Source organism: Ranitomeya variabilis, chromosome 5, assembly GCF_051348905.1.
Source record: "Ranitomeya variabilis isolate aRanVar5 chromosome 5, aRanVar5.hap1, whole genome shotgun sequence".
NCBI lineage: Eukaryota > Metazoa > Chordata > Amphibia > Anura > Dendrobatidae > Ranitomeya > Ranitomeya variabilis.
Genome location: NC_135236.1, coordinates 154,825,907 through 154,848,224, shown reverse-complemented (window position 1 = coordinate 154,848,224; position 22,318 = coordinate 154,825,907). Strand labels below are relative to the sequence as shown.

Here is a 22,318-nt window from a genome sequence, read left to right as displayed (position 1 = left end):
ATAACAGACGTGTGTAGATAGTGGTCTATCTCGGCTAATATCCCTCCTCACGGCTTGTATAAGTGTAAAATAGATGCGGAGCCTACCAATAGGACCCGTATCTATCCCAAGATAGGGGCCCAGTCACTTGCTGCGGTCAGTGGCGACATGGTGGGAATACCCATATAAATGGATGGGAATTCCGACCACTTTTGCACTAAAAGTTGCATGTCAGAGCCCTGTTTTCAAGATGGGAGTCACCCATTTGGACCTGCATCTTCTATACATTCATAGCATATCAGTGGATGTGTCAAATGTTCAAAATAGTAATACCCCTGTAAGGAAAGCTAGTTCTGCACTTCTCCAGAGCTGATGCCATAAGACAAAGAATAAACGTACCTTTGGGGTCATTTGTCTGCTTGGAATCAAGAAGGACTGGATGGGGACATGGGGTTAGTGAACAGCAGTTATCTCTATTAATCTGGAAAGACAGAAAACATTTACAAAAGCGAGTTAAATACATAAAATTCACATAACGGTAACGTCAGTGGACTATGTACCCACTTCATACATATAAAACAGTACAATTGTTTTATTCCAGCTGTCAATATCCAGAATATCTGATAATCCAGCACAAAACAAAATAATAAAGATTTCCACACCTAATACTCGGATTGGAAGCCAGGATTCCAATCGCACCAAGAACAAAGATAACATCTACATGGAATTGCTGAGAGCTTGTGGAAGGTGAGCTTTTCACATCTATTCACCTGGTGTTGGTGCTGCTTGGCCTGTGGGTGGTGTTGTCTGGAGTCATAGGGTGTCAGCCATGCAGAATGGGTGCTGTGGGGCACCAGGCCGTCCGCCCTGCTGGTGCATTGTTGCTGCGATGGTGGTTTGTGCATCTCGCTGCACCTTTTAGGATACGGACCCACTGAGAGGTTTGCCGTGACGTGGCAGTGGACCTCATACAGCCTGACTAGAATGTTTAACTAAAAACCACATGTTCAGTTTTGTTAATTTTTGATTAGCAGCAATAGATCAACGTATGATTTTTGGATGTGCGTCCATGTCTTTTTCTACAGTTCTGGAAGTGATATGTTCCCCTAGTGCGTGCGTTAGATCCTCTGAGTACCCCAGTTTCCTCACAAACGCCAAAAAACATACTGATAAGTTAGTGTGCCTACTGGTACAGTTTCTGGTCTTAAATAGGTTGTCCGCTACTTGGACAAAATTGCTCGGTGTGGTATTCCTTTAACCAATCAGTGGGAGCCTCAGGAAATGCCATTACAGCGAGCATGACCTTATAAAAGGGGTTGTCCTAGGATTCAGTTATGCCATGTCATGCAGGTAGGCCTCCAGATGAGATTCCTCCCCTTTCTGCCTCCACAGTAGACCATTTATACACCGCACACGTCACAGATAGATTCTGCTTTATAAGCGCGTGAAAAGCTCCCTCCGAGATCTCCAGAATGGGGAAACTTAATGAGGAACTGAAATCCGGATGGGAACGGAGGTCGCATGAAACATTTCAGATAAAACTCAACTACCAGTCATTCCCAATGCGACTTTGATGGGCACATCTTCACCTATTATGTCTGATATAGAAGTTTATTTTAAGATGAACCAAAAAGAATTATATCACTACAAAGCAGGTTTCCTATCAGACCGTCATTCACTAATATCACTATAATATAAGCACATCAGAGGCTAAGACCCATGAAAGACCATCAGAAAACACAGTAGAAGCATTATACTTATTCTGAAATGCCACAGAAATGACAGCAAGTTTCCTATGCATTTGGTTTATATGACAGGCCGCCGGCACTGCCCTGTATGTATTGTGCCAATAGCACTGCCAGGCTCTCACAAAGCCGTTATGAGAGGAACATTCCCAGACTGCAGGGATTGTCTTCTGATGGGCTAAATTTAGACGGGCAATGAAGCATTACAATAAGAAAACTTTTTACGGGGGAATCTTTAGAGAACTATGAAGCTTCTTGATGGTGTAAAAAAGAAAGGCGAATTTGAAAAATGTAAACTGTACAGTACACACAGCTGAATAAATTCACTAGTAAACACTAACACTGAGTACAGACCGGCTGCCAGGTCTGCTGCTATGCCGACCATAGACACAGACTAAGAATATGATCGACAATAATTATTGTGCACAGCCATTCAAGTCTACTGTGTAATAGATCAAAGTAAATTCCATTTATGAGATAACATCCTTGACATTATTGTGGCTAGTGATCCACTTACATCACGACTGATATATCTACAGTTGGATCTTGGGGTTCATGCTGACATCATGATCTCAGTCCTATCACGGCCAGCAATGCATGGACTGGATGTGGGTCTCCGACTGGAGCATGACCGCTTCATATATTTCTGAAACTGCCACACTTAGGTCGGGAGTCCCTCGGGCAGTCCATGACTGGACCAAGATCCAATAATGTTGCTTGCATGTATTGCCAGGAATTCAAAGTTTTGCAATATACAAAGATCATATACAAAGGGGGGGGGGGGACAGAAGAGTGACAAATAATCTAGTAAAATTACAAAAAAAGCATCTAGAATAAGTACAGACACAAGTGTGCATTACCTTTAAGAGCACCACATCCGAGCGGTCAGCGCGGTCAACCTTGGATATGTTACACAGGCTGTACCGTCTTTTATGCCTCTCGTACATTTTTGTTGTGAAGAAGAAGCAGTGAAGTGAAATAAAGCCACTTTGTCCTGGCCAGACCACTGCCCCAGCTTTTCCTTCTCCTAAACCCAAGAATCACAACATCACCGGTTTCTTCGACAGGAAAAATTTTTCCAACAAAGATATGGAGCCAACATTTTCTCCACCGAAATAAAATGCAATAATCACACAAAATGCACACAACACCGGCAGGGTGAATAGACTACGGCTGCTCCAGAGAAAGCCACCTCGGAGGGGCAAGCGTGCAAACAAAGTCCAGATCCCGGATGAAATGCAAGTTTTTGTCTAGACGTGACTTCAGCATCTCATTCACAGGCACACAAGAACGAAGACAGAAATCCAGTAACGTCTCTCTCACATCCAGGGTAAGATCTGTTTTGGAAGTGAAATCCGAGACACTGCTGAAGCAGCCCCTTCAAAAAATCTTCACCATATTCCGTCTAAGGAGACCCCCCTTCCTTTTTTTCAAAAGTGCATTATTTCCAATCCCATTTCACAGGAGGACAAGAAAGGCCACTCCTCTGAGGACGTCATGGTTTGCCTTTTCCACTCTGCCCTGGCATTCATCAATGCCTGACTCATATTCCCACAACATAAAGACGCTCAATCCAATCACTTGTGGCACTGTGAAGGAGAGCCTCTGAACACAGCTGCGGGGCACAGCTGTTCCTGCGCCAGTATTACCCACAGTGCCTCCATAGCGCACAAGACACAAGCAAAGTAGTGAGGAAAGGAGGAATTTCACTCAAGCCTCGGAGCAGAAGACTTATGCCAAGCCTCCTTATGTGGAGACTATGATTCATCCAGGCGAAAGAGGAAATCAACGGATTTTCTTGCAAGATGAAAGGAGAAGTGCTTAAGACTAGTTCTGGGTAGAGTCTGTAGGAAGAAATGGGGACCCGAATGCATTTCTCACAGTCATTTTCATGACAGGACTCTACAAGCCTTACTAATTTGCTTCTGTCAATGCACTCATTCACATCAGCTGGGCCCATGGAGTGACCCTGCCACATGGTTTCCTGTATTCCGACTGTTCCACCCTTTCCTCCCCTCCCAGCAGCATCACACTGCTCGCATCCCTCTCCTGGGAGAAGTCACTTTCCATACAGTTATTAGCCACACGGTTCTTATAAATGGAGACCTTGGAACGGAAAGGGGGGAGGATGCGAGCTAGTACACAGAGGTTTCAGAAGTTAATAAGAGTAAGAAGTTTAGGAGCAGTCACCGAACACTTTTTACCTTTACGGCTTAATGATCTGGGAAGAATGGTTCATTTCTGGCACAGAAAGTGTGTACTGTCTGACCATACCATCAAGTCAAGCACACGAACGTCGCAGTATTTTTTCTTTGGCTGCGATTTGCAGTAATACAAACTTTGGAATTCATTCTTATTTGTAAAGTGAAATATCGAAAAGACTCTCCAAGAAATTGCATCGAGCTTCCCCAAGTTACTGGATGGTAAAAAGTTCCATACATGCAGCAGAGGAATAGGGAAAGTTATAATGTGACAAATACTGGGGGCCCCGAAAAAAAAAGGTGGCTCAACTTTTCCCACAAAAAAAACAAAACAAAAACTAAACATAGCAACCCAATATACCGTAAGTGTATATCCACCATGAAACTGATCCGCTGTGGGCTTTTCACAATGGAAATTCCAGAGTGGCACAAACGCTAAACTGTGTGAATTTCATTGTGGAAATGCAGTGGACTTCTCACAAATTTCCTCTCAAACATTGCAAAAGAAGAAATCCACCACATCACTATACACCGCTATACACCGCAGATTATTCCAGCATTGTGTAGGTGAAATCTGTAAAAAGACTGATCCAAAATGCCGCAAATATAACGTGGTTCTTTTTTTTAATTTATTTATTTTTTCATTTATTTTTTGCTACATGGGAACATAATCAATGACATTTTATTTTGCTAAACTACACGAATGAACAACTTACAGGGGCAAATTTATCAGGACTGACCGATCTATCACGATGAACCAAGATGCATTTACATATCATGACGTGCACGCCTTATAATAAATTAGGCATATTCCCTCTTGCTGTGGATGCAAAATAAAAACGCACAACCAATGAGTTTTCGTAGATGCATGAGCCATGGGCTTGTAGACACAGATGGGCGAACCCGTACAGCAATAGTTTGGCATCCGCATACTGTTCTGGTACCCAAACTTTTTGTAACTGTTCAGCCGAACCCGAACATCCAGGTGTCCACCCATCTCTACTTGTAGAATTATACTATGATTAACACTACTTTCTGGTGGAAATCATAGTCAATTCGTCAGGTTGGGCAAGGCTGCCAACACTTCTGCAAAGTTCTGTACAAAAAAAAACCAAAAGTTGGAAATATGGCATGCTCCAAAATTTTAAACTTTACCTCAGAAAATTGGTATAAGGACAATGATACATATACACCAATTATTTTCATTTATCAATATAAAGAGGAAGTTGCCTTTAATAACAACTGGTCACATGTTTGATTTTAACCAAATATCTAATTTGTCAGTGTCGTATGGCAGACATTATAGGAACTACAGATAAGTCACACTGAGCACCAATCTTACAGAGGTGGTTAGAAAGTTCCCCATAATTTAAAGTCATAGTAAAACTTCCCTGACCTCCAAATACCGTATCGGCATCCCAGCTTGTAGACACCTGACTAGCTGCTGCTGTGACTCACAAAACTGATTATAAACTGTAATTACAAGAAAATTTGGCAATGAAAGACAGAAGTACATTATTTGCTCTGGTAATTGAGCTATATGCCTTACACTTGGGTAAAATGTTGTATGCCATGAATACAGGCAAGTAAAATCTTTATAAGCTACCCATTTAGACCTCAATTGAGATTTTTATGTGCTACCCATGTAGACATCAACATGGTTTTATGGAGCTTTCCATGTAGACAATGGAGATTTTATACACAGTGGGTGAAAAGTATTGAACAAGTCACCAATTTTGTAATTAAATATATTCCTAAAGTGGCTTTTGACATAAAATTTTCACCAGATGTCGGAAACAACCCATCCAATCCACACTGGCAGAAAAATCAAACTATAGATATCCATAAATTAATCGTAATAATGAGAAGTGATATCGGCGCAGAACAGAACGAGGACCGCCCCTGGGTGAGTATAATCTAACCTCTTTTTCTCATCTTTCAGGTTACATCGGGGGCTTATCTACAGCATTACAGAATGCTGTAGATAAGCCCCTGATGCTGGTGGGCTTAGCTTATAGGCAAATTTTGGGGTGACGGATTCCCTTTACTGTAGGAAATATGAACGCGGCCAAGTACAGAGATAGCCTGGATGAAAACCTCTTCCAGAGTGCTCTGGACCTCAGACTTGGCCGAAGGTTCACCTTCCAACAAGACAATGACCCTAATCACACTGATAAAATAACAAAGGAGTGGCTTCAGAACAACTCTGTGACCATTCTTGACTGGCCCAGCCAGAGCCCTGACCTAAACCCAACTGAGCATCTCTGGAGAGACCTGAAAATGGCTGTCCACCAACGTTCACCATCCAACCTGACGGAACTGGAGAGGATCTGCAAGGAAGAATGGCAGAGGATCCCCAAATTCAGGTGTGAAAAACTTGTTGCATCATTCCCAAGAAGACTCATGTCTGTACTAGCTCAAAAGGGTGCTTCTACTCAATACTGAGCAAAGGGTCTGAATACTCATATGACTGTGTGATATTTCAGTTTTTCTTTTTAATATGCAAAAAGTTATACATTTCTGTTTTTTTCAGTCAAGATGGGGTGCAGAGTGTACATTAATGAGGAAAAAATGAACTTTTTGGAATTAACCACATGGCTACAATGAAACAGAGTGAAAAATTTAAAGGGGTCTGAATACTTTCCGTACCCACTGTATATAGAGTTGCCTACCTAGACAATGTGAAGTTATATGGAGCAGCCCATATAGACAACGATGAGGTTATGGAACTGTCAAACACATCATCTGATGGCAGATCTGCTCTTTATTTGGGAACCCTAAAAGGCATAGTCACAGCTTGTGTAATCTGATCCTGTTAGTGAGCATTGTTTATATACACAAAAATGTAAAACATTTATTTTCACGATGTAAACCAACAAAAAACATTGTTATTTCCACTGTCTTGCTTATATAACAGAGCAGAATGATTAATATGAAGAATGCAGATGTGAACAGAGACTTAATGAATATGTACTGGTATTCTTTTTAAAGCAAAAAACAACGTAGACTAACCCCTTAATGACGGCCAATATTTCTTTTTACTGACCTGAGATATAAGAGAATAGCATCCTCATACAGGTGACAATCCAGCAGCTGTCGGCTGTACACTATAGCCGACAACTTGCTGCAGCCGCCACGATCAGTGTTGTCACTGTCCATATCTGTTTAACCGCTTAGATGCTGCGGTCAATGACTATATCATATGGTCAATGGTTAAAGGAGTGTGGGGGCTCCTTCTTAATCCCCATCAGCACCCTGAGATCATGATTGTGTGGTCCTGATATTTGCCATGGCAGTTCACAACCATATAGCGGCGTTAGCGTCTGCCGGCTATAGTGACCTGTTCAGAAGTTAGCGACATATAGGTGGTAAAAATACACTTTCATTTCGTTCATGCCACTTTGTATTAATTCCCGAAAATCACCTGAAGGGTTAATAAACTACTTGACAGCAGTTTTCAGTATGTCAGGGGGTGCTGTTTTCAAAATGGTATCACTTTTTGGGGTTTTCCCATATACAGGATCCCCAAATTCACTTCAAACCTGGATAAGTCCCTAAAAATATAAATTTTGTAAATTTCCATGAAAAAATGAAAAATTGCTGCTACATTATTAAAGCTCCTACAATGCTAGCAAAATAAAATAACATTTTACAAATGGTGCGGATTTAAAGCAGAAATGATGGAAAGGTTATTTATTAATGTTTTTGTGTGGTATGACTATATGGATTAAAGGGATAATCAAAGTTGGAAAATGGCTAATTTTTTACATTTTTGTCAAATTTCTGATATTTTTTATAAATAAACACAAAACAGATCAACCTAAAATTACCATTATCATAAAGTATAATGTGCCCTGAAAAAATAATCTCAAAATCACTGGGATTTGTTGAAGCGTTCCAGCGTTATTACCACATAAAGGGACACTGGTCAGATTTTAAAAGTTTGGCCGGGTCATTAAGGGGTTAAAGGACGTAGAAGTCCAGGGGGGCTGCAGTACAAAGCAGATTAGAAGAATCAATGTTGTTCTGATTTATTATTTTGTAACTGCAAGGCTTGTAGATTACCGAGAAAAAAATAGTAATTTAATATTTACATTCAAGGATCATCAACTGTACAGTATATTAGGCGAGGTATCGGCAGTCGATGCTGAGCACACTAATGACTGTCCAAGAACATGATCCAGTGTGCGAAGTGACCAGTAGGCGGCTGTGATTCACAGCAGTCCTCATTTACGGGTATTGGCAGAACACTTTCACAATTACAATTTCTCAACAATATAACTAGTGTCCTAGACTGAATATACAATCGTGATACAGTGAGGCTTTGACATTTGAAAACAACTGCCTGGGCTTAATGAAAAACATGTTCTCATTATCATGGGTTGCGACTCAATAACTTTCAGCATAAAGGATCATGCACACGGCCATATTACAGTGTGCTCCATGAGCAGTATATGTATTACTGAAGATAAAACAGTATCCTGTCCTGTTAAATCTGCTAAGCCTTTGTTAACCCCTTCATGACCCAGCCTATTTTGGCCTTAATGACCTTGCCATTTTTTGCAATTCTGACCAGTGTCCCTTTATGAGGTAATAACTCAGGAACGCTTCAACGGATCCTTGCGGTTCTGAGATTGTTTTTTCGTGACATATTGGGCTTCATGTTAGTGGTAAATTTAGGTCGATAATTTCTGAGTTTATTTGTGAAAAAAAAGGAAATTTGGCGAAAAATTTGAAAATTTTGCAATTTTCACATTTTGAATTTTTATTCTGTTAAACCAGAGAGTTATGTGACACAAAATAGTTAATAAATAACATTTCCCACATGTCTACTTTACATCAGCACAATTTTAGAAACAAATTTTTTTTTTGCTAGGAAGTTATAAGGGTTAAAATTTGACCAGTGATTTCTCATTTTTACAACAAAATTTACAAAACCATTTTTTTTTAGGGACCACCTCACATTTGAAGTCAATTTGAGGGTTCTATATGGCTGAAAATACCCAAAAGTGACACCATTCTAAAAACTACACCCCTCAAGGTGCTTAAAACCACATTCAAGAAGTTTGTTAACCCTTCAGGTGTTTCACAGCAGCAGACGCAACATGGAGGGGAAAAATTAACATTTAACTTTTTAGTCACAAAAATGATCTTTTCGCAACAATTTTTTTATTTTCCCAATTGTAAAAGGAGAAACTGGACCACAAATGTTGTCCAATTTGTCCTGAGTACGCAGATACCTCATATGTGGGGGTAAACCACTGTTTGGGCGCACGGCAGGGCTCGGAAGGGAAGGAGCGCCATTTGACTTTTTGAATGAAAAATTGGCTCCAATCTTTAGCGGACACCATGTCGCGTTTGGAGAGCCCCCGTGTGCCTAAACATTGGAGCTCCCCCACAAGTGACCCCATTTTGGAAACTAGACCCCCCAAGGAACTTATCTAGAAGCATAGTGAGCACTTTAAACCCCCAGGTGCTTCACAAATTAATCCGTAAAAATGAAAAAGTACTTTTTTTTCACACAAAATTTCTTTTAGCCTCAATTTTTTCATTTTCACATGGGAAACAGGATAAAATGGATCCTAAAATGTGTTGGGCAATTTCTCCTGAGTACGCCAATACCTCATATGTGGGGGTAAACTACTGTTTGGGCACATGGTAAGGCTCGGAAGGGAAGGAGCGCCATTTGACTTTTTGAATGAAAAATTATCTCCATCGTTAGCGGACACCATGTCAGGTTTGGAGAGCCCCTGTGTGCCTAAACATTGGAGCTCCCCCACAAGTGACCCCATTTTGGAAACTAGATCCCCAAGGAACTTATCTAGAAGCATAGTGAGCACTTTAAACCCTCAGGTGCTTCACAAATTGATCCGTAAAAATGAAAAAGTACTTTTTTTTCACACAAAATTTTTTTTAGCCTCAATTTTTTCATTTTCACATGGGCAACAGGATAAAATGGATCCTTAAATTTGTTGGGCAATTTCTTCTGAGTACGCCGATACCTCATATGTGGGGGTAAACCACTGTTTGGGCGCACGGCAGGGCTCGGAAGGGAAGGCACGCCATTTGGCTTTTTGAATTGAAAATTAGCTTCAATCATTAGCGGACACCATGTTGCGTTTGGAGAGCCCCTGTGTGCCTAAACATTGGAGCTCCCGCACAAGTGACCATTTTGGAAACTAGACCTCCCAAGGAACTAATCTAGATGTATGGTGAGCACTTTGAACCCCCAAGTGCTTCACAGAAGTTTATAAAGCAGAGCCATGAAAATAATAAATGTGTTTTCTTTCCTCAAAAATATTTTTTTAGCCCTGATTTTTTTATTTTCCCAAGGGTAACAGGAAAAATTTGACCCCAAAAGTTGTTGTCCAGTTTCTCCTGAGTACGCTGATACCCCATATGTGGGGGTAAACCACTGTTTGGGCACATGCCGGGGCTCGGAAGGGAAGTAGTGACGATTTGGAATGCAGACTTTGATGGAATGGTCTGCGGGAATCATGTTACGTTTGCAGAGCCCCTGATGTGCCTAAACAGTAGAAACCCCCCACAAGTGACCCCATTTTGGAAACTAGACCCCCCAAGGAACTTATCTAGATGTGTGGTGAGCACGTTCAACCCCCAAGTGCTTCACAGAAGTTTACAACGCAGAGCCGTGAAAATAAAAAATCATTTTTCTTTCCTCAAAAAAGATGTTTTAGCAAGCAATTGTTTATTTTCACAAGGGTAACAGGAGAAATTGGACCCCAATATTTGTTGCCCAGTTTGTTGTGAGTACGCTGATACCTCATATGTGGGGGTAAACCACTGTTTGGGCGCACGTCAGGGCTCGGAAGGGAAGTAGTGACATTTGAAATGCAGACTTTGATGGAATGGTCTTCGGGCGTCACATTGCATTTGCAGAGCCCCTGATGTGCCTAAACAGTAGAAACACCCCATAAGTGACCCCATTTTGGAAACTAGACCCCAAAAGGATCTTATCTAGATGTGTGGTGAGCACTTTCAACCCCCAAGTGCTTCACATAAGTTTATAACGTAGAGCCGTGAAAATAAAAAATAATTGTTCTTTCCTCAAAAATTATGTTTTAGCAAGTAATTTTTTATTTTTGCAAGGGTAACAGGAGAAATTGGACCCCAATAGTTGTTGCCCAGTTTGTCCTGAGTACGCTGGTATCCCATATGTGGGGGTAAACCACTGTTTGGGCGCACGTCGGGGCTTGGAAGGGAGGGCGCACCATTTGACTTTTTGAACGCAAGATTGGCTGGAATCAATGGTGGCGCCATGTTGCGTTTGGAGACCCCTGATGTGCCTAAACAGTGGAAACCCCTCAATTCTAACTTCAACACTAACCCCAACACACCCCTAACCCTAATCCCAACTGTAGCCATAACCCTAATCACAACCCTAACCCCAACACACCCCTAACCACAACCCTAACCCCAACACACCCGTAACCCTAAATCCAACCCTAACCCCAACCCTACCCACAACTGTAACCCCAACACAACCCTAACCCTATCCTTAACCCTAACCACAAGCCTAATCTTAACCCTATTTCCAACCCTAGCCCTAATTCCAACCCTAAGGGTACCGTCTCACATAACGATTTACCAACGATCACGACCAGCGATACGACCTGGCCGTGATCGTTGGAAAGTCGTTGTGTGGTCGCTGGGGAGCTGTCACACAGACCGCTCTCCAGCGACCAACGATGCCAAGGTCCCGGGTAACCAGGGTAAACATCGGGTTACTAAGCGCAGGGCCGCGCTTAGTAACCCGATGTTTACCGTGGTTACCAGCGTAAAAGTTAAAAAAAACAAACCGTACATACTCACATTTCGGTGTCCTTCAGGTCCCTTGCCGTCTGCTTCCCGCTCTGACTGAGTGCCGCCGTACAGTGAGAGCAGAGCGCAGCGGTGACGTCACTGCTGTGCTGTGCTCTTACTTTCCGGCCGGCAGACAGTCAGAGCGGGAAGCAGACGGCAAGGGAGATGAAGGACACCGAAATGTGAGTATGTACGTTTTTTTTTATTTTTACTTTTACGCTGGTAACCACGGTAAACATCGGGTTACTAAGCGCAGCCCTGCGCTTAGTAACCCGATGTTTACCCTGGTTACAAGCGAACGCATCGCTGGATCGCTGTCACAACGATCCAGCGATGACAGCGGGAGATCCAGCAACGAAAGAAAGTTCCAAACGATCTGCTATGACGTACGATTCTCAGCAGGGTCCCTGATCGCTGCTGTGTGTCAGACACAGCGATATCGTATGGATATCGCTGGAACGTCACGGATCGTACCGTCGTAGCGATCAAAGTGCCACTGTGAGACGGTACCCTAACTCTAATTCCAACCCTAACCCTAAGGCTATGTGCCCACTTTGCGGATTCGTGTGAGATTTTTCCGCACCATTTTTGAAAAATCCGCAGGTAAAAGGCACTGCGCTTTACCTACGGATTTACAGCGGATTTCCAGTGTTTTTTTGTGCGGATTTCACCTGCGGATTCCTATTGAGGAACAGGTGTAAAACGCTGCGGAATCCGCACAAAATTGACATGCTGCGGAAAATACAACACAGCGTTTCCGCACGGTATTTTCCGCACCATGGGCACAGCGGATTTGGTTTTCCATAGGTGTACATGGTACTGTAAACCTGATGGAAAACTGCTACGAATTCGCAGCGGCCAATCCGCTGCGGATCCGCGGCCAATCCGCTGCGGATTCGCAGCCAAATCCGCACTGTGTGCACATGCCCTAACCCTACCCCGAACCCTACCCCTAATTCTAACCCTAATTCTAACCCTAGTTCTAACCCTAACCCTAGTAGAAAAAAATATATATATTTTATTTATTTTTATTATTGTCCCTATGGGGGTGATAAGGGGGGTCATTTACAATTTTTTTTATTTTGATCACTGTGATAGGCTATATCGCAGTGATCAAAATACATCTGAAACTAATCTGCCAGCCGGCAGATTCGGCGGGCGCAGTGCGCATGCGCCCGCCATTTTGGAAGATGGTGGCGCCCATGGAGAAGCCGGACGGACACCGGGAGGCCCGGTAAGTATGAAAGGGGGGTGATCGGATCACGGGGGGGGGGGGGACCGGAGCACAGGGAGGGGGGACCGGAGCACGGGGGGAGCGGACAGGAGGACGGAGGAGCGGACAGGACGACCTAGGGGGTGGACCACATAACGGAGGACGGGGGAGGAGATCGGTGGGTGTGGGGGGGGACAGATTAGGTTTTCCAGCCATGGCCGATGATATTGCAGCATCGGCCATGGCTGGATTGTAATATTTCACCGTTTTTTTGGGTGAAATATTACAAATCGCTCTGATTGGCAGTTTCACTTTCAACAGCCAATCAGAGCGATCGTAGCCACGAGGGGGTGAAGCCACCCCCCCTGGGCTGAAGCACCACTCCCCCTGTTCCTGGAGATCGGGTGAAATTGGAGTTAACCCTTTCACCCGATCTGCAGGAGCGCGATCCCTCCATGACGCATACGCTGCATCACAGGTCGGATTGGCACCGACTTTCATGACGCAGCGTATGCGTCAAAGGTCGGGAAGGGGTTAAAGTTGAGCATGGAAAACATTTGTCTTGTCCCAAACAGCAGGACAAGTTTCTGCCCTTAGCTCAGAATAAACTCATACTCCTCAGACCGAACAGTGATCAATGAAGCTGAAAGTAGATGGATCCAGCATCAGAGAATAAAAGAAAATGTTTTCTATTAAAATATAATTTAATCAGTCTAAACCTATAACTAGAAAAAAAGAAGGTGGAAATAAAGCATTCAACTGTGATTGGCTAATTATCAAATGATAATTATGAAAATTATTTCCGCTTGTTTTCTCATTGGATTTGTACACAACTGTAGTGCCTCATATTGTGAACAAAATGTAGTTGTGGCACTCCTACATTCATAAAAGCTCTGCACACAGTGCAAAGCCTGCCAATAATTACAAGCAGGGTCATCCATTTACCCTTGAAAGCACCTACTGCAGTGCCTCATAAAAAAATTAAGAAAGTTTAGTTGTGGCACCTGGGAAAAAAATATAAATAGGGTCTTCCAGTCATTCCTAGACCATAATAGGCAGCAACTGACGAGCCGCATTCAAATATTGAACATTAAAAACACTATCTACTGCTGTCATCTGGGGGTGTAGAAAAAAAATGGATCGAATCCAGGCTTTTTGGGACTGTTCTAGAAGACCGAAAGGTACAACAGACCAAGTAATAGCATATGAATGAGTAATTGAACACAAACATTTTTCAACGCTTTTTTTGACTATTGTATAACAATGAAATATCCCACAGACCACGTACTAGTATATAGATGAGTAATGGAATACAGAAAAATTTTTCAATGCTTTTTTGCAGTGTTATATAACACGGAAATGTACCTCAAACACCTAGATGACAATATAGTCAATTTTTTTCACCCCCCAAAAAAAGTGTGGTCAACAGCAGCTATATATTTAGGAACAGACTGCAAAGTCCTAATCCCTGCCTAGAGACTGTATTCAGCCACTCTCCCCGTTCCTGCAACTCTCTCCTACTCCCTAGGCTAAATGTAGATTGTATTTAATAGAAACAGCAAAGCAAAAAAACTAGGCATTACGAGGACTGTTAGTATGATGGTTCAGCTTCAGCACCAGTATCAACATTAGAGGACACCGATTTGTTTTACTGTGCACACGAGGCATGGACAAACACTCTCTCGCTCCGATAACTGTCAGAGCTGTGCAACGTCGTCCGTGTGCCGAGCCTGGCATAGCCGGTCCTTTTAAACCCCCTGATGTCACACAGCGGGCCAATCACAGTGCTGAGCACATCCGAGCACCCAAATACTAAAGTGCTATCAGAGTTTCACAGAGCACGTTCGCTCATCCCTACTTTTTAAACCAACATTTAAAGGGAACCTAGCAGCTAACACATGTTGCCTGAGCCACCTTTCCGCCTAATCTCCCGTGTGGCATGGTCATCATTGGCTTTTAAGTTTGTTTTATATATTAAGTAGAATTGGACATCCCTCAGACACTGATGAAAAGGCAAGAATAAACTTACTACAGCTGACTGCCAAGAAACCTTTAGTAACATTAAAGGAGTTGTAGAAATGTGTGGCAAGTTTTGGTTGTGTACTGCATGTAACATCAAACTCCGGTATTCTTCATATGTCTGGCCAGAGGTGTGAGGGAGAGGTGTTAAGACAGAAGCCTTTTCTTACAATTCAAGCCTACCTATGTTTGCCAAAACCTATGTCAAGTCTGCTAATAGTACGTGGAAAAACATGTTAAAATCTGATGGGACCAAGGTTGAACTTTTTGGCGTAAAGCTATCATTGAACATAACCAAAAGAACACCATTCTAACAATTGAATACGGTGCAAACTGCATTATGCTTTGGGGCTTTTTTTCAGAAGCTAGAACTGGGGCTTTAGTGAAGGAAATTATGAATAGTTCCAAATAACTTTTTAATAACGTCCTGAACATTTTGTTGCAAAATTTAAGATGAAGAGGTATTTTACTTTTTAGCAAAACAACTAAGCATGCCCCCAAATCATCAAAAGTATGGCTTTTCAAGAAGATCAAAGATTTGGAATGGTCCGGCCAGAGCCAAGACCGGAATCAAAGTAAAAATTTGTGGGTGACCAGTGGAGGACAATGTACACAGGAGATAACTTTGCAATCTGACAAATTTGGAGGACTACTTCAAGTAAGAATGTGCTAAGATTTCCAATTCTAGATATGCCATAGTCTCCTGCCCAAATTACTAAACGCTCTCAAATTCAAAAGGTACTTCAACAAAGTATTAGTTTAAGGGAGTGCATATTTCTGAAACCTCATTTTAATTCTTTTCTTTTCACGTAAAAAAAACTTCAGGAGCCATTAAGGTGGAAAAAGCTCTGAAATTATTCTTCTTAGTATGATTTTTTTCACAAGGTTAAAACATGTATCAGTTATTGAATATGGGGCTGTTCAAATCTGAGTTTTTGTGAAGATATACCCTTTTTTGATCCTAGTCAAAGATCAAAGTTAGAAAAAAGAGATATAAGCCAGCTCACCCGTGATGCATAAACCCAACCTCGGGAGCAAGGACCCGCTGTGTCCAGGCATATAAAGTCCAAAAAAAGAAGAGAATGTCCAGCTTCACCGAATCCGTAAAAAAGAGTTTTCTTTATTCACAAACTTTAAACATAGAGGATACAGACTTCAGCACGAACCATATGGGTAAGAATCTCAACGCGTTTCGGGAGACTAAGCTCCCTTAATCATGACCATGATTAAAGTTTGTGAATAAAGAAAACTTTTTTATGGATTCGGTGAAGCTGGACATTCTCTTCTTTTTTAAAGATCAAAGTTGCCCATACAATTCTATAGGTCCTTAAAAATCACAGACAACACACAAATGTCATCCATAGGTAACCATGAACTGTCCATTTTCAATGGGCAGGAAGCTATGAAATGTTTCTTTTGCATATGAGGAAATGACTGCTGAGACACTAATTGCTAAAAGTCAAATACTGACTCAACAGTGATGAAAACGGATTCATTTAGTATTTAAAAAAAAAACAAAAAAAAAAAACAACTCAATGAGGTCTTAGGCTGTGTTCTAAGTATATAAGTGTTCAGCGCTGACCACTCCCTTGAACTACAATGATGCGAACAGAATCTTAAGAATGAATTTTTGGACTCTATTAGGCTACTTTTACACATGCCGTGTTTTTTTGCGGCCCGCAATTGCAGTCCTTTTTCGCGGGCTGTATCGCCGCAACTTTCATGGTCTGCCACAATAACGGACCGCAAAAAACTTGCGGATCGCCTTTTTTCGGGTTTCCAATACTATGGAAATAGTATTGGGGAAAAAAAACGTGTTGTGTGTTCCACAAAACCGGAAGTCACGGTGAACCGCAAAAACAAACTTCCGTTGTTTTTGCTGCCCCACTGATTTTCAGTGGGGGCCAGGCTTGATCCTTTTTTCACTGCCGTAAATACAGCCCTCACGGCGCACTGTGGGGCCGCAAAAACGGGCTGAAAAATACTGGTATGTGTGGAAGAAGCCTTAATCCTCTTTTGTTATGTTAACTAGTGATGAGGGAATGTGCTCTGCGATACTCATTTCACTCAAGTATCTGGGTGCTCAGATGTGCTTGTTACTCATCGAGCATTGGCTGGTGACTGGATTGAATGCTCGACTCCATGCCCCGCATGTTTGGCGCCTGTTACATAGCCAATAAACATGCACGGATTGCCTGCCAGTCACTGTAATGCCATAGCTATCTTGGAAGTGGCATTACTGTGATTGGCGGGCCACATTACCTCAGAGGGTATAAAAGGACAGGCGTCACCATGCTCGGCACAGATGCCATTGCACAGCTCAAACAGTTCTTATTGGAGGGAGAGATTATATTTTCAGGCCTGTGCATAGTTTTAGGAATCAGAGTCCTCTAGTAGCAATACTTTGCTGAACCATCATACTATAAGTCCTTCTTAGGGCTAATCTTGTGCTTTGCTGTTTCTATGCAATACATTCTGCATTTAGCATAGGGACAGCTGGAGCAGGGACAGTGGCTGGATACAGCCTTTGATCAGGGCTTAGGGCTTTGCAGTCCGTTGCTAAATATATATTTGCTGCAGGTGACCACTTTTTTTTCATTTTTGGAGGGCGAAAAAATGACAGGTTTAAAATGTGTAAAAACCACTTGGCCTGCTACAGTTCAAAAAATGTTTTGGTTCCAAAAACTGACTATTGTCATCCATACAGTTTAACATGCTTTGTGTAAAATTACGGTGGTTAGAAATTTTGAAAAACCTCTTGGCCTGCTTCAGGTGACCAATTTATTTTCTTTTTATTTTTAAATTAGTTTCAATAAATCAAGGAAAGTTGAAACCCAGCAATTAGAAAACGTGTAAGGCGTGCAGTAAGGGAAGGGGAAGTGGAAGTGCTGATGATGACACACAGACAGCGAGGACACGGGGCAGGTGCGACTGGAGCACAAGCAACACACCTATCCAGAGTCAAGTATTCCCCAGTCTGGGAATTTTTAATAAAAAAAATAAATAAATAAAAAAAAGAGTTATGACAAAAAAAGGGTTTGTTGCAATCTGTCCTGTGCCAAGATCATCAAGGGCTTGATCACTAAGAGCCTAACCACCAGCAGAATGATCAGGCATATGTTATCTATGCATCCGGTAGGCAGAGCTCCTGGGTCCACAATTGGTGCCAGTGGGTGACGACGCTGCCCCTGTGCTAGGTGCTTGCCAATCCCTGTCCTTGCACATGCCGGGGCACCATCAACAGGCACTTCCAAATCCTTGTCCCAGCACAGCGCTCAGTTGTCACTACCCCAGGCTTTGAAACAAAAAAGAAAGTTCCTAGCAACCCACCCACAGGGGCGTGATAACATGGAAAGAGGGCCGACTAGTCTCGGGAAACCTACGCCCCATCGACTTGTCAAAGCCCTCATTAGCATAGCAAACGGGGACATTATAAATGCTTTTTTATACCTAGCTTGCACTCAATAACATTACACAGGGCTGGTTAGCCAGGTAATTTGCTCAAACATAGGTGAATGCTGCTGGGTTGGAAGACATGGGGGACCCGACAGGCTCTCTTTAAGCCTATACAGTATACACAAGAACAAAGTTGTCAGTGACATTGGGGGGTGGGAAGGGTGAGACACAATTCATCCAAAGAAGATGTAGAATTCAATCAGGAGTCACTAATATCACAACTTTACTGCGAGTCATGACTGACTGTTGGGAGTCCTAGGCCCTGATTAATCAAGACCAGTGATTCTCTTGATGAATCGGCAACCTAGGTTTTTTGGAATCTGTGGTAAAGGACACTGCTGAAAACTCAAATGTGGCAGTGAACAGCAGCATTTGTAATAATGCAAAGAGTTCATGGACAAACTATGGAAATGGACATAGTTTAGCTACTTCCTTATCCATGGTCATCATAGGGCAAGCTTTTAATCGCATTTATTTTAGAAAATAGATACAATAAGAGTAATATTGACAGGTTACACCAGCTGAATACTGCAGTGCATGTCTAATAAAAAATGCATTAGGATTGGGCAATCTTCACTAGAGCTTGTTCACATTTTTATTATAAGTTGCTTTGCTAAAAGGAGACAATATATGATCTAATTTTCTAAATATAAGTAGCACAAAAGCAGGAAGTCTGAGAATATGTTTTCACAGAAGCATTCAGTTTTAGGTATTGAAAGCTGCAATTTTAGAAGAATACATCATTTTGGGTTTTTTTCATGGGGAACAATAAAATGAGAAGTGAAGACGTAATTACATTATAAGATATAAAGCCACAAGATTCTTTCTAACATTGTTTTTTTTGAGATTTCAGTGTGCAAATGGTAATGCTTATGCTGTCCATGTAGCGGGAGTGTTCATACCTTGCCTATATAGACCTCTATACAGTCATGGCTAAAAGTGTTGGCACCCTTGAAATTGTTCCATAAGATAAAGTATTTACCCCAGAAAATGATTGCAATTACTCATGTTTTGTTACGTTTATTTCCTTTGTGTGCATTGAAACAACACAAAGAAACAGATGGAAAATTGGCAAATGTTATATGTGAAATTACATCCTCCCAAAGCTGTGCCAGACAAAATCGTTGGCTCCATCAACTTAATATTTGTTTGCACACCCTTTGAAATAAATAACTGCAATTTATCGCTTTCTATAACCATCAACAAGCTTCATACACTTCCCAAATGGAATTTTGGACCACTCTTTTGCAAACTGCTCCAGGTCTCATATTTGAAGGGTGTCTTCTCCCAACAGCAATTTTAAGATCTCCTGACAGGTGTGCAATGGGATTTAATACCGGACTTATTGCTGGCCACTTCAGAACTCTCCAGCGCTTTGCTTCCATCCATTTATGGGTGCTTCCTGAAGTATGCTTGGGGTCATTGCCCTGCTGGAAGACCCATGACCTAGGGTGCAAATCCTGATTTCTGACACTGGGCACTACATTGCGAACCAAAATCCATTGATAAAATTCAGATTTCATGATGCCTTGCAAAAAATCAAGTCACCCAGTGTCAGAGACAGCAAAGCAACCACAAAACATAATTCAACCTCCACCATATTTGACTGTAGGTACTGTGTTCTTTTCTTTGTAGACCTCATTTAGTTATCAGATATGCTTTACCAAAAAGTTCTATATTGGTCTCATCTGTCCACAGAGATGCTTTCCCATCAAGATTTGGGCTTACTCGCATACATTTTGGAAACTGCAGTCTAGCTTTTTTTATGTCTGTGTCAGCAGTGGGGTCCTTCTAGGTCTCCTACCATAGCGTTCAATTTCCTTCAAAAATCGACAGATGGTTCGCGCTGACAATGATGCACCCTGAGCCTGCACGACGGCTTGAATTTCTTTGGTACTTTATTTGGACTGCTTATCCATCATCCAGACTATCCTGCGTTGCAAACTTTTATCATTTTTTCTCTGCCATCCATGTCCAGGAAGATTAGCTACAGTACCATGGGTTGTAAACTTCTAGAATATTCTGCGCACTGTGGACAAAGAAACATTACGATCTCTGGAGATGGACTTGTAACCTTGAGATTTAGTATTTTTCAACAATTTTGGTTAACAAGTCCTGAGACAGTTCTCTTCTCCGCTTTCTGTTCTCCATGCTTAGTGTGGCACACACAGCCACACAATGCAAAGATTGAGTCAACTTCTCCCCTTTTTCTATGGTTTCAGGTGTGATTTTCATATTGCCCACACTTGTTACTTGCCACATGTGAGTTTGAAAGAGCATAATATGCTTGAAACAAACTTGATTACCCTTAGTTTTGGAAAGGTGCCAACAATTTTGTAGGGCACATTTTGGATTTTGTTTGAAAGGATGTCCAATTTGCTTTTTCCCCCCCTCAGGTTTTTTTGTTGTTCCAATATACACAAAGGAAATGAACTTGTGTAACAAATCATGTGTACCGCACACACTACTGTTCCAAAGTTTAGGGTCACTTAGAAATTTCCTTATTTTTGAAAGAAAAGCACAGTTTTTTCCAATGAAGCCAACATTAAATGATTCAGAAATACACTCTATACATTATTAATGTGGTAAATGACTATTATAGCTGCAAATATCTGGTTTGTAAAGCAATATCTTCATAGGTGTATAGAGGCCCATTACCAACAACCATGATTCCAGTTTTCCTATGGTACTTTGTGTTTGCTAACTGTGTAAGAAGGCTAATGGATGGTTCAAATACCCTTGAAAACCCTTGTGCAAGTATGTTATCACAGCTGAATACAGTTTGGCTGATTAGAGAAGCTATAAACCTGATCTTCCTTTGAGCTAGTTGAGAATCTGGAACATTACATTTGTTGGTTCAATTAAATTCTGAAAATGGCCAGAAAAAAAAAGAACTTTCATGTGAAACTCGACAGGCTATTCTTGTTCTTAGAAATGAAGGCTATTCCATGCGAGAAGTTGCCAAGAAACTGAAGATTTCCTATAACGGCGTGTACTACTCCCTTCAGAGAAGAGCACAACAGGCTCTATCAAGAGTAGAAAGAGAAGTGGGAGGCCCCGCAGCAGAACTGAGCAACAAGACAAGTACATTAAAGGCTGTAGTTTGAGAAATCGACACCTCACAGGTCCTCAACTGGCAACTTCATTAAATAGTACACGCAAAACGCCAGTGTCCACCGCTACAGTGAAGAGGCGACTCCGGGATGCTGGTCTTCAGGGCAGAGTGGCAAAGAAAAAGCCATATCTGAGACTGGCTAATGAAAGGAAAAGATTAATATGGGCAAAAGAACACAGACATTGGACAGAGGAAGATTGGAAAAAAGTGTTATGGACAAAAATCCAAGTTTGAGGTGTTTGGATCACACAGAAGAACATTTGTGAGACACAGAACAAATGAAAAGATGCTGGAAGAGTGTCTGACGCCATCTGTCAAGCATGGTGGAGGTAATGTGATGGTCTGGGGTTGCTTTGGTGCTTGTAAAGTAGGAGATTTGTACAAGGTAAAAGGGATTTTGAATAAGGAAGGCTATCACTCCATTTTGCAATGCCATGCCCTGTGGATAGTGCTTGATTGGAGACAATTTCATCCTACAACAGGACAAATGACCCAAAGCACACCTCCAAATTATGCACTGAATTAAGAACTATTTAGGGAAGAAGCAGGCAGCTGGAATTCTATCTGTAATGGAGTGACCAGCGCAGTCACCAGATCTCTATCCCATTGAGCTGTTCTGGGAGCAGATTGACCGTATGGTACGTAAAAATTGTCCATCAAGCCAAACCAACTTGTGGGAGGGTCTTCTGGAAGCATGGGGCGAAATTTCTCCAGATTACCTCAGCAAATTAACTGCTAGAATGCCAAAGGTCTGCAATGCTGTAAT

The 22,318-nt window shown here is 41.9% G+C and overlaps 1 protein-coding gene across 7 annotated transcripts in view; it reads right to left on the bottom strand.

Annotated features, from left to right (window-relative positions):
• LOC143775376 (A-kinase anchor protein 13-like) overlaps window positions 1-22,318 on the bottom strand; it is a 303,476-nt gene that overhangs the window by 102,409 nt on the left and 178,749 nt on the right. For all 7 annotated transcript variants that reach the window (XM_077263431.1, XM_077263432.1, XM_077263437.1 and 4 more), the window contains exon 9: window positions 379-460. In XM_077263431.1, coding sequence (XP_077119546.1) covers window positions 379-460 — 82 coding nt within the window. The remainder of the gene's footprint in view (window positions 1-378; window positions 461-22,318) is intronic.